We start from the raw sequence: 13,718 nt of genomic DNA on the forward strand, positions 1-13,718 counted from the left end.
ACGAGGCTCCGCCCTTTCACTCTAGAAGCTTTCCTCTGGCTGCCCTTCTGCTGTAAAAAGCCCGCGATTTGTTTTTAGTTTTCCTCGTTTACAGTCTAGGGACAAAGATTTCCACAGGGCCCTTTGTTTGGTCTTGATAACAGAAACGTGTATAAATCGTAGTTAGAGTAGATTGCATCTCCTCATGACTCATGCCAGCCATTGGATGACTTTTCTAGAATGATTCTCAGAAGATGCTCTGGTGTTCACTTTATCTGCGAAGTCTTGGGGTGACTTGCCATGGCTCCTGCTAGAGATTGAATGCTTGTGTCCCCCAAAATTCATATATTAAAACTGTAACCCTCGAGAACAAAAACGCAGCAATTTTCTTCCCCAAATCATGTTCATCTGGGAGTAAATGAGAGACAAATACAACAGAATGGTGGTCTTCGAACACGTGCCCGTACATGCCCTAAAAGCATTTGAAAAGTAGATGCTCGCTTGCACACTTTTAAGCTGGCTTCAGTCAAATTCTTCATCAGTTTACACAATTGCAAAGGAGTATGTCATAATGTATTATTTACCATGTATTTGCCTTCTATATATGTTTCTTGAGCTTTGGATTTGATGGTTTAGCTTATCCATTTTTTTGAAAACTTCTCCCATCTAATTCCATCAACTAATCCAGTCCTCATTTTGAAAACAACTAGGGTAGTTAGATTTATTTTTCATCTGAAAAATCTGCCTGATTTCTTTTTTATTAAATAAGTGTTAAAAAGTGCATTCCTGTAATATCCTTATTAAGTCTAGATTCTAATCCTGAACCAGGTATGAGAGATGTGAGAGACAGAGGCAAGTAAGCCGATGGAGACTGACAGGCTGGGTTGGAAGAGAGGGAGAAGTCAAGGGGCCCGGCTCACATGTCACCACCAGCAAGTCAGGCACGGTACCTCTCATATTTCCTAGCTAAGCTCTCTCGGGACTCTCTGCCATAGACGATACTTTGTAAAATTAATTATCCCTTCGTTTGCACTATAGAGCAATGCTTCTTACTAATGTTCAGGCTGGCATGAGGAATACCCATTCTGTGATGAACCGGAAGAAAGTGGATTGTGAAAAGGGAGCTGGCGGTCAGCTTCCGGGCTCACAGACAGACGCACTGCAGAAAAAGAACTTGTGAAAGTTGAGGCGTACCTCCCACACAGCACCTCTCAGACATGGCCTTTCAATTTCTGCATAATACCTCTCATGGAGCCTTTGGTAATTTCAGAAATTAGTTAACTTTAGACAGAAGGATGAGACAGGACAGAGGCTATCTGGTTCCTGATCCTGGAAATTGTGAACACAGCGTTATTTTTCATTTTAATTGATTAGAATAGTTGCCAAAGAGATCAAATCATAAAGGCACTGGATTATGGTCCAGTCACCTTCTACTTATTCCTGAGCAAAGATCTTGGCCATAAATCCAGTAAAGTTCTCGTTGTACCAGTCAATGAATCATGATATGGATACTACGGACATCACCATTCAGTAGGGCAGGTTGAGGTACAGAGGGTATGAAACTCCATCACTGCCTCACACAGAGGGCATGTCCTGCTGGAGATGGGTCAAAGCTCACATCTTTAGAGGCTTAAGACACACATAGCTCAGAAGTGAGACTATGTATCATCTCCATCAATGTTGCCAATAGACATCCCAGAAGGCATTACACTTGATGACGACGATGATGATCAAGTTGAACGTCACATCCAGAAGGAGCTGTTCTTTGCGCACCATTCTCCCAGTTGGGGTTAGGTCCTTTTTGAAGCCTTTTCTCAATGTCCTCTCTTTTCCTTCCTAATCCTTTGCACAATTGTATTTCTATACTCATGCAATGATTTGCTTAATGTCTATTTTTCTACACCATTCTTGTAGTTCCATACAGACCCAAATAAGTTTTTACAGCTTTATTGAGGTATAAGTCGCATACAACAAAATTCACCCATTTTAATACACAGTTTGATGTTTTCATAAACGCAGGCAGTTGTGCGACTATTATTCCAGTCAAATCACAGAGCACTTCCTTCACCCCAAAAAGTTTCCTCGAATGAGTCGACAGAAGCAAAGAAGGAGTGAAGAGAAGTGTGGACTACCCCTTATTAAATTTTGAACAGGAGCTACACTAAGATATCTGTATGTATTATGTCAGTGTTTCTCATAACAACCCAGTGGTCAGATATTATTATTTCTGTTCTACAGCTGAGGAGACTGAGCCTCAGAATACTTACATAACTCACACAAGGTCCGATGGTCAGTACGTAGGTGCTGGGGTTTGAACCAGTTCATTTGACTACAATAGTCCATCTCTGACCACCATCACTTACTGGTGATGTTTTCTGTAGTTATCAGCATAAGTCTTTCTCTCTGGGCTGGCCCCGCGGCTGAGTGGTTAAGTTCACGCACTCCGCTGCAGGTGGCCCAGTGTTTCGTTGGTTTGAATCCTGGGCGTGGACATGGCACTGCTCATCAAACCACGCTGAGGCAGCGTCCCACATGCCACAACTAGAAGGACCCACAACTAAGAATATACAACTATGTACCGGGAGGATTTGGGGAGAAAATGGAAAAAAATAAAATCTTTAAAAAAAAAATCTTTCTTTCCTTTATGCTAATCTTACTCACAGATGAAAATCATGAAATTCCAGAAATATGGGCTAACCGTATCACACCCTCCCCCTCCATAAGAGAAGCTTCCTATTCTTCAGAACAAGAAGAAGAAGCAGAACAAGACCTCTCTTCTCCTCTGACGACAGCCACATTAAGCATTCGTTATCATTTACTTGATCATTAAATGTGTTGATTTGCCCTCTGCTAGTTCAATTATTCAGCTATCATGTCTACATCAACACAGACGGCTTCAGGTCACCTTCTCCCAGAGGCTTGGATTAGTACTAGCAACAGCTTTATTACAGCTCATAACATTATTAATGTTGAGAAAGAAATTTCAGAAAATCTTTTTGAAAGTTCTGTCAGAATTAGGTTGTTTCCTAAAACATAAAATCAGTGCTGTAAGCAAGATGGAAAGTTATCACTCCCATGTCAAAGAAGCTGGAAGTCAACAGCTCACGGCACCTCTGTGATCATCAGGTGCCCTGGCTCCTCTGAATGCTCCCCCATTCCTAGTGTGCGACTTTCATTTTCAAGTTTGCTTCAGGGTCAAGCATGGCTGCTAGGGCTCCAGCCATCAAGTCTAAATTGCATGCATGAAAATGGAGAAAGAAGAATTGACACATTTTTCTGCAAGTTTTGCCAGCGTCTCATTCATCTCGTTATCTCCGCTTATCTATCAAGGAAACGGAAAAACACAGTTCCTTCACAGGCCACCTTGCTGTCTGGAGAACCAGGGACTGCTGACAATAAGAGTGGCAGGACAGATAACTGAAGGAAAGCGAAAGGTGACGATCACCACAATGCCAAAGGGACTCCTTGTCAGTCTCAGCCGTGAGAGTTTCCATCTAATTATACCGGCATTTTCTTTTCACAAAACTGTCAATTTTATCTCTTTTTTCCAACTTCACAGATATTTACGACTCTATATCTCTAGAAATCATCCCAGTTCCTAATTCGTCCCCCATCCTACATTTGGTTCTCTGCGGGAGAGAGCACAGCAGAGCCATGCTTAGAACCAGGGACCTTGCCCACCTCATCGCTTGAGCACCACCTGCCCATCTTCTTTTGGGGTGGCCCCTCTCTTCTGCCTCTGATTCAGACAAAATGCTTCCTAAAACCCAGAAAACAAAAATAAAACCACTGCCATGACCTCCCCTCCTTCCCCCTCAGACATCTAGAACAAGAGGCCAAAGGTGATTGAGTCGAAACCTAGAGAGAAAAAACAGTGTCCTAAGGCGTGACTCTTCATGGTGGTTTCTAATTAGTGTTTATTCAGGGGAATTGTGGCTCATGCAGTAAAACGTGCACCACTTCATGCCGGCTGTGTCCTTTCCTTCCACGTGACAAACAGAGCAGGCAGCTGAGACCATGTGTCAGAAAAAAATTCAAAGTCATTACTCTGTGCAGGTCACTGTTCTGAGTGTTTTACAAAAACCAACTCATTTTGCGCTTGTAACAGACTGCGAAGCACAATACTGTGCTTTTCTGATCACACAAGTGAGGCACAGAGAGGTTGGGTAAGCTGCTCAAAGACACAGACAGTGAAGCCTGTTCAGTGCCCACCCTCTAGCTGAATTATGTGCCATTCAAGTTACTCTTCCACTCAGACTTTCCAGCAGCCCACAGAGTCCTCATTACCCATTATTGGTCCATGTCCTCTGGTCTTCTGGTCTTCTAGGATTTACCATTAATTGCAAGCACTCAAACTCACACACCACATTGATTACCAGCTAACCCTTCAGACACTAATTAAACAAGCCGTCAGGGATAACTCCGCAGCCAGGGGAGAGCAGGTTTTGTTCTCAGGGTCTGGGGAGAAAGAGCAGAGCCCTTATAGAAGTGCGGAGAGAACGAGGTCAAGTCTAATCCGAGGGATCATTGTGAAGGGAGAAGGGAGCGTGACAAGGGGATGGCTTGTCACCTGAGACAGTGATCCTCAGAAGTAACCTCCACTGCACAAGCCTCAACCACCTCCACCATACCCCCTCTCTGCAGGTTCCCCAGGGACCACGGCTGGAGCAGATCCGCAGAGCTGGCCCAGCGCTCGGAGAAAGTCCAGAGAATAATGCATGTCCCCCGAGAGCATGTTGTGATGGAAGGCAGACCCTCCTAGACTGAGAACAACCTCTCCACACCTGCTCAGAGGGCGAGACTCAGGTAAGGGCTAGGTCCCGCAGCCTCGTCAGAGCAAGCACAACGTGTCCTCCTGGAATATGAAGAGCATCTCCGATGACTCCATCCCTGACTGTCCCTCCCCAACTAGGACCACAGGCTGCTAGCAAAGCCTCCATTCCCTTCCCAAGCCCTCTGTAGAAGCCAGGAAACCGTGGAGGTGGGGTTAGTCCCCAGCTCTAGACAGACTGAAGTCTACACAATGCAGTAGAGGTTGGTCAGGCGCAGCAGTGTGAACGCTGGTCTATGCGGGAGACCAAGGGGCCGTGAGACGGAGGCCGGGGGTGCCAATGAAGAGTGCTCGTACGTTAAGCAGCACTGTGTAAAACTGTGTACTTCAAGCTAGAAAAGACAGCAGGAACAGAACAGGCTGCCCCTGCCTGGGCAGACCAGCTGTCCAAGACTCTCCAGAAGAGCAGATGCTGCCGAGTGTGAAGGACCCTGAGCCTCATTTCTGCTGCCTCTCGATGTTTCTGACAATGCTGAGTCAGAGTCACCCAGACAACATCAAGCCCAGTGTAGCCGTGGGAACCGAGGAGGAGAGCTGGTAAGGTCAAACATACCAGTCCCCACAGAAAGCAAGCTTTGTGCTGAATTCTCCAGCAAATGGAAATACTTAGAGAACAAAAAGGCAGTGGAGTGTGGGTGGGGGCAGGCAGTGCAGGAGGGCCTGTCCCTGTCTCACCCACGGGCGGGCGGCCTCCCTCTTTGTGGTCCAGAGGCCCATCACTGCTGTGTTCCGGCTCCTTCCCCTTTCCCCTCCCTTCCCACCACCACTAGAAAGGACTGCTGACAGGCTCAGGGCCCTACACACCCTGCAGAACGAGGAGTTATTTGAGGAACAGGCCTTCAGATTTCTTCACAAAATCAGTAGTCATTTCATGAATTAATTGCCTTACTCGTGCTAAGTGCTTACACAACGTGTAAGACAGATTCTTGTCTTTAAAGAAATGACCGTCTCTACAGAAAGTAGAAAGTAACAGATTGGAAATTATTAGCTAACGATATAGCACATTACTAAACTTTCCATTAGGCAAGATCTTAAGTATTTTTCAGCCCCACAGGGTGTTTAGCAGAGTCGTGCACATAAAAGGGGGCTGTGGGCACCCCGGAGGCGGTGTGTCCTGGGTCACGGTCACAACATCTGGGGGCCTGTGAGGAGGTGACTTCCTCCTGTGAACCAGCAATGAGGCTTCAGCAGCTCACCCCGCTGAGTCCCATCTTGGCTCAGACGGAGTAGGAGACCTCCCTAACCCTTAGGGTTTCTCCGTTTTCCCCGAGTCACTGAAGTGGGACAGGAGCACGTGGACAGAGCCTGGCACGCAGACTGAGCCCATGGGTGCTCCTCGAGGCTGCCTCACCTCCGTTCTCCTCTCGCGGTTAGTTAGGAAAGAAGTTTTTATCTCTAAAGCGTCCTGAAAAATTACCCCTCAGCCCCCTTCTGGGGATATGGTGACCCCCCCCCCTTGTACTTGGGAGCCGAGGGGTGGTCCGCAGTGAGGAATCCATGAGGACGGGTGAGGAGGAAGCAAGCTCCCTCCTGTGGGTTCGCTGGGGGCGACGTGAAGAGAAGGGCTCTGTGGCAGGAGGACATGGGCAGCCAAGGCCTGGCAGGGCCAGCGAGCGGGTGGTGGGCAGAGGAGGGCTCCAGAGCAAACCCGACGTGGGCAGAGGGGACACGGTGCTCTGAGACGACTCCGCACCTGCGAGTCCTGCTCGAATCAGAGCTCCTGTCTGGAATAAACGTGTCATCAGAGCAGGCCTGGAAATACAAACAAATGGTGAGAGACCGCCTGTTAATCTCAGTGAAGGAAAGAGTCGTCCTCGAACCTTGTCCCCAAGATTCCATGTCGTGTAGCTTGGTCACAGTTACGGCCTTGCCGGTCCAGAAGCACCTGCCCCTGGGTACCCAGGCGGTGGGGATTTTATATTGAAGGAAGAGATTGTTTAGGCTAATAGGCAACAACAAGCTGTGGCCGAGTCCCTGTTTGCCCCTCTCATGAGCTTGTTTCTGGAAATTCTTCACATTGCTGTGAATCTGATGTCCTCTCTTGTTTGTCAGCATGGGTAACACATTCCGTCAACCACCAGAGGGATTTCAGCAGCCAGCGTCAGGCGTCGTGATAACGTTAGATACAGACGCAGACAGGGCTGTGGACGCACGCGTGCATGTGCGTACAGCGTGAGGGCTCTGTCTCTCACAGGGGATGCTGTATGTCACAGGGCGTGTCAGTGTGCTCACAACCCAGCCTGCCAGGACGCCTGGTGCAAGTGCTGTCATTAAAAGACCCCACGGCAGCTGCTAAGAGAGAGGGAGGTGGCAGTGGTCAGAAGAAACTCAGGGGACTCAGTGTGAGAAGGAGACGATCCCTCCGTTTGCCTCGTAACTGTTTAAAGGACGGGTTCTTACTTTTTAGGCAATTGGAAGACTTAAAGATGTCTTTGCTCTTAAGACCTGAGTCTCAGAAAGACGACCCCGCTGTGAATGCGAGCGACAGCTGCACAGGGAAGGGACTGCCCACAGGAACATGGCTGGTGGCTCTACCAGGGGTCCGGATGCTCATTGCAGCCCAGGACGGCAGGGGCGAGGGCATAGACAGCTTGTGCCTGTGACATTGCGCTGGTGGAACCAGTGGGACAAGGTCACTAATGAAATATGGTGAATGAGAACTAGAACATTATTAAAAATAACTGAGCACTTTGAGTCAGGGCAACTGAGACAGAGGCAGCCGAAAACTAGAAGGAAGGCACTGGTTTGAGTCAGGGAATGGCTGACAGGTTAAATTTGAGATGCTTCAGTTAACAACGTCAACAGGAATGTTGGACTTCAGAGAAGAATTGACAGCTGGAGACAGTTCTGGAAGGATCGTGCTTACTGGTCATTGTGGCAGATGTGGAAATTACTGTGTTCACCCAGGGAAGCAAGGCAGCGCCTTGGGAGCACCTCTGTCTGGGCAGCAAAAGGATGGAAGAGGGCCCAGGGAGTGCAGAGCCAGGTCTGAAGCAGAGCCCCACGTGGAAAGGGCGGGACAGCAAGGGTTGGAGGCAGAGCTGGAACGGTCGGGCCAGACAGCATCCAGTTTTGCAGAAGATGTGTGTGCTGTGCCTGCCTGGGATGCTGATGGAAATCATAAGTAGGGTCCCTACTCACACTCCCGCTCCTTGCCTCCCAGAACATCGCCCTCCTTTTCCTGGCATTCTCTTCTGTCCTGGTCATTTGCGCTAATGCTATTGCTGCTTCCAGGTCTTTTTAGAAGCAAAGTGCTAGCAAGATCCTAGCTTTCAGTCTTGGCTTCACCACTTGCCACGGTCAATAAGCTAAGGTAGACCAGTTATCCTCCCCAAGCCGCTCTGCTCAGCAGTACAAGGGGGGTAAAACAGCCACCTTGCTGAGTCGTTAAAGCACTAAGGTAATCCTATGAAGTTGTCAGCACAGCACCTGGCTTGAGTGAGCGCCTAGCCATTTGCATTTATGAAGTGTGGCCTGTATCTGCCCTCTGTCATTCTTGGTCCCTCCACCCCTTTATGTCTTTCTTCACCATCCCTGCAACTTCTCCCTTTCTTGTCCAGTTTAGACTCTGAGAAGAAACCTTGGAATCAGAAATCTACGAAGGGGAAATGGCATGATTACTCCATCTCAGAAGTGGGCTAGCCTGACTTTGCCCTGCCCTGCTCACTGCATTGACACCTGCGGCCTGAGCTCTGTTAGGGATAGAATAATCGGGTTCTATAAGATTTATCCCAGAAGTATTTTTGTTAGAATAGTGAGAAGTGCAATAATTGAGTGTTCCACAAGAATGTTGGGAACTTCATAGTGAATAGTATGTAGTTTTGAAACAAGAAGAAGAAAGGTAATTTGTACTTCTTTATTCATTTACACGCCACAGTTTGGGTTGTTTTCAAATAACACTAGAGTTCTCTGGAATGTAGGACTCGGGGTGTGGTGATGGGGTGCTTGTTAATTGCAGTGTCTAAGCTGAACAGATCTCCATGAATTTTCATTTATGCGTAAAGCACCAAATAAGGAACTGAAAATGAATCCTTCGTAAATTACCTGCACACACGGGATTTAATTTCTTCCCGGTCCTATCAGGGACTATAGCATCCCCATGATGAATCTGAGGGTGCGCGTCCTGGGGAGAGGGTAGGAGGTTGGAGGCTGATGGAGCTCATTGGAAAGGCTGCAGGAGTCAGCAGATGGCAACCGCTTGCTTTCTAACAGCAATAGAATCCAGAAGTCAGGTTGGCTGTGTTTTCCAAATCCGACAGGAAACAGCTGCTTGGTGTAGAGGTTGTACAGGGAATTCAAATTTCCCAAGAAGGGGAAGCTCTAGAGGCAATCTGACGTTCAGCAGACAACTCCAGGGGCTGTGTTTCCTCCGTGGATCCACATCTTTCTCCCTCTGCTCAAGATCCTACACTCTGGGGTCTCCTTGGGAGCCATGACCAAGTCAGCAGCTGAAGTGACTCAGCTCCTTCACTCCAGGGACTCAGGATCTTGGATTGTGTTTTTTTTTCACTGCCAGAGTGAGTGATGGTGCTGCCTGTGTGTGAGCGGTCACGGAGGGAGAGCAGCATGGTGCAGAGGGCCCAGGACATGGTGACAGAGCAGATGGAAGCCTCGGGAGATGAGCAGAGTGTGTTCACATCAGTTAATCCCAGCTGCTCACAAAGCCCTTGTGCCTGCTCTGTGCCACCTCTCACCTCCCTCCTTCCATCACTTCCAAAAGGGAAAACAAGAAAACCTGAGGTGGCCAATTCCCATCAGGAGTTTGTAGAGAGAAGTCAAACATTCTAATGGTGATGGGAGCTGTGTAGACTTTGACCAGATGGGAAGAAAATTGTTATTCACGTGGTATGCAGTTGAAGCAAGTATTTTCTCCCCACGTTATAGATACAGAAGTTGAAGTTCGGAAAGATTAAATGACATAGTCAAGGTCACAGAGTAGGAGGGAGAGCAAGACACTTATACAGCTGTTCTGCCTCCCGCTTCTGACTCTACATCTCAGCGTCTCCACAGAGGTCAGACAGGGTGAAACCCACATAGAAGCATGGACACAGGCATGAGGAAGACAATTAATTCCTCTTCTCAGGTTTTGTTCATTCCAAATTTCTTCATTCATCACAGGTGCCAGAAAATGCCTCAGCATGAGAAGTGACAACCAGAGCTTCTTGGGGGATCCCCCTAAGGACTTCATCCTTCTAGGTGTTTCTGACAGGCCATGGCTGGAACTCCCTCTCTTCGTGGTCCTCCTGGTGTCCTATGTTCTGGCCATGTTGGGGAACATCGCCATCATTCTCGTGTCCCGGCTGGATCCCCAGCTCCACAGCCCCATGTACGTTTTCCTCAGCCACCTCTCCTTCCTGGACCTCTGCTACACCACCACCACAGTGCCTCAGATGCTGGTCAACATGGGCAGCTCCAAGAAGACCATCAGCTACGGTGGCTGCACAGTGCAGTACGCCATTTTCCACTGGTTGGGATGCACTGAATGCATCATCTTGGCCGCCATGGCCCTGGACCGCTACGTGGCCATCTGTGAGCCCCTCCGGTATGCGGTCATCATGCACCGCCCTCTTTGTCAGCAGCTCGTGATGGTGGCCTGGCTCAGCGGCTTCTGCAACTCCCTCGTTCAGGTTGTCCTGACAGTGCAGTTGCCCTTCTGCGGGCGGCAGAGCCTGAACAACTTCTTCTGTGAAGTGCCAGCCATGATCAAGCTGTCGTGTGCTGACACAGCCGTGAATGACGCCACGCTGGCCGTGCTGGTGGCCTTCTTTGTGCTGGTCCCCCTAGCTCTCATCCTTCTCTCCTATGGCTTCATCGCCCGTGCGGTGCTCAAGATGCGGTCCTCCAAGGGCCGGCGCAAAGCCTTTGGGACCTGTTCCTCCCACCTGGTGGTGGTCTGCTTCTTCTACCTCCCTGCCATCTACATGTACCTGCAGCCCCCTTCCGGCTACTCCCAAGAACAGGGCAAGTTTATCTCGCTCTTCTATTCCATAATCACCCCCACCCTCAATCCCTTCATCTACACCCTGAGGAATAGGGATGTGAAGGGAGCTCTGAGAAGACTCCTGTCAAGGATCTGGAGGCCCTGCAGAAGATGAAGCTCTGAGACGGGGCGAGCTCCACTGGTTACAGGACCGGGGCCCAGCGTACTGTGTGCTTACGGGGTCAACAACCGAACAGTGTGAGTTTTTTGAGAGATTTGAGAGCTCCCAAGCCCCCTGTCCAGAACATTTCACCTCCTGCATGGCCACAGTCTCTGAAATCCCTCCTCCCACTGGAGTCTTTAATTTTAAAAGGCCGTATGTTTTTAACTCTTTAAGCAGAATTGACATTCAATAAGTATTTGTCAAGTTAATTAATTTCTAATGTCCTGATTCTTTCCCCTTCTCATCTTACTATTTTTTCTGCTATTTTTCCCTTTCCCATCTTCTCTCTTCCTTTTCCATTACTCCTAAGTATATATAATGTGAAACCAAAATATAATCTTATTTGTAATAAATTATGTTCTTCTCCATATACTTAAATCTCCATAAATTATATGTGACTTTCAAAGAAATTCCAGAAATGAAGTGACTCACTCCCTTCTTCCTGTGACCTTCGATGACGCAAGTTTTCTTCCTTAGAAAGTTTCCCCACTGTTGACTGGGAACTAGCACATCATATTCACCGTGGATGTGCCCGACTCTGTGTTAGATTCCACGGGTACATATCAAAACAGCATGATCTCTTATCTAAAGAAAGAGTAGACTCTAGCTGAGAACACAAGGTATAAACAAAATCAGAGTTACAGACAATATAACTTTAAATAATAAGTTCAAGATCATGGGCACCGTTTGTAAAAGGCTTCCCAGATGCAGGTACCAGAGCAGGTGTGTTCACGTACACCACCTTGTTGAAACCTCAGATGACTCCCTGATGCAATCGCTTCTATGATCCGCCATGGTCATAGAGAATCTATTAGAGACGTTGCAGTAACTTGGCCAAGCTCCTTCTGGACTGAGGGTCTGAGACCAGCACTAATGTCCACTCTGGCTGCCTCCTTCCTGCTTCAGCAGATGCAGCTGTGATGCTAGGACTTGAGATCTGCATTTTGTTTTTTCATGTTCTTTATTTATGTTTAATTTATTCATTTTTATTCCCCCTGCCATGCATATGCCAAATATTAACATAACCTGGCAGAGAAAATAGATATAATAATAATAACAATTGTATGACAATTAGGACAAAAGGAAAATTAAGGAAGTCTTTCTGACAGCAAAGGCAAAAGGGACATATAAACCACAAAGCTGTAGGACTTGATTTAAAAGACGCAAAGGACCGTGTTTATTCCTGATTCCGTGACCGCAAAGGATGTTTTCCCTGGGCTGCCACAGAGCGGCCACAGGGTAACAGCTAAAAGCCCTTAGAACTACTGTAGAGAACACATACAATGATGTATAAGCCTTTTTTTCTAACTTTTCCTAGTGGCACAGGTCCAGGACTCAATTCAATGAAAGCCATGTAACATGGATCTGAAGGAAGTCGGTCCACACATGTAGTGATCTGTCTAATTCTAGGACATGTTTGAGGGCCCTGAGGACTGTGTTTCCAGGAGAGATGTGCTAGCTTAGAGGTCATCTCCAAGTCTTTTCTGATCCTTGCAGTGAGAGGGGGAGACTGATAGAAGGAAGAGAAAGTGATATGCTAGACGTGCCGAGGCAGGACCATAAGAAATCTGCTTACGAGCTTCCTGCTAGTAACGCTCTTTCTGGGTCCCCAAGTCTCCAGGGGAGAGGACTAGCCAGCTAAGACCACGGTGCTGGGGAGGCTGCAGCTGGCTGCTCTCGTCACAGGCCCACCTGAGCCAGGCTTCCAGCTGGCTCTGCCACACCCGGGTGGGGCTATCCTAGACCCTCCTGACCAGCCCACCCACCAGGTGAATACCACCCAGCAACCTCAGTAGACACAACCTGGAGCAGAAGAATCTCTCAGCTGAGTTCTGCACAAGTTCGTAACCCACAAAATGATGAGATTTAACAAATCAGTTGTTACTCTAAGCTGCTAAGTTTCGGGATGGTTTGGCAGGCAGCCATAGACAGCAGGAGCACCAGGGGCCCCTAGGATATTCAGTATCCAAGTTATGTAAAACCACAGAGTGAACATGGTGAATTTTCCAGAAGGATAAATATTCAAGGTTTTCTGAGAAAATATTTAACTAAGTCAACTGATAATTAAATTAAAGCAGGCTTCCATTATAATGAACTGACATCATAGATAGAAAAATGTAGATACGTTTTTATAATGAAAGCCAAGATTTCAAATATTTTGTCCGCTTTTGGTGCTCAGCTCTGTATTACTGAAATTCACTTTCCTCTGTTCTTACGAGCACTTTGTGTAGAAATGTGCGAAGCACTCATGAAGAGGAATGGACACGAGGTGCACTCTTCAGGTATCCCATCGAAAGTATCATTTTTGCCAAGAAAGCTTTGGGAATATATTGGCCTGTCTGTGAATATAACGTGACTCTTTAAGTGATTCTTGGACGTGGGCGTTGTATGTTGTGACCTAAGAGCAAAGCCAGAGATCCGTGACAGTCACTCACTTGCTGCTCTCGTCAAAATGGAGTGGCGTCATGGTGAGAGGGGAAAGAAGGGCAAATATATTTCATCGTATCCCTGGTGCTGTCTGAATGCGTTGAGTGCCTTTTAAATCTGAAAGCAACAAAATGAGGTGGATATAATCATTATCTGCATTTTTACACATGCAGGAAAGTGGGGTGACTTGCCCGAGGTGACCAGGCAGGTGGAAGATTGAGACCCTGCGTGCGAGCAGCAATTTTCCATTCCCTACCAAGTGTCCAACCATTCTGTCCAATTTTGATGCTGACTCTTGAGTTAGCACAGATCTCGCTGGTTTAAGGGGCTTGGTCCCA

General features: G+C 47.6%; 1 protein-coding gene across 1 annotated transcript; it reads left to right on the forward strand.

The window, feature by feature from the left end:
* The first annotated feature begins 9,948 nt into the window (after window positions 1–9,948).
* On the forward strand, window positions 9,949–10,905 carry LOC124242913 (olfactory receptor 2B11). Its single transcript, XM_046668335.1, has one exon. The coding sequence runs from the start codon at window positions 9,949–9,951 to the stop codon at window positions 10,903–10,905; it is 957 nt and encodes a 318-aa protein (XP_046524291.1).
* Window positions 10,906–13,718: the final 2,813 nt, after the last annotated feature.

This window comes from Equus quagga, chromosome 7 (genome assembly GCF_021613505.1).
Source record: "Equus quagga isolate Etosha38 chromosome 7, UCLA_HA_Equagga_1.0, whole genome shotgun sequence".
Lineage (NCBI taxonomy): Eukaryota > Metazoa > Chordata > Mammalia > Perissodactyla > Equidae > Equus > Equus quagga.

Bases quoted from the DNA above. Each gene is read 5' to 3' on its own strand.
- LOC124242913 (XM_046668335.1), top strand. From the start codon at position 9,949: ATGAGAAGTGACAACCAGAGCTTCTTGGGGGATCCCCCTAAGGACTTC.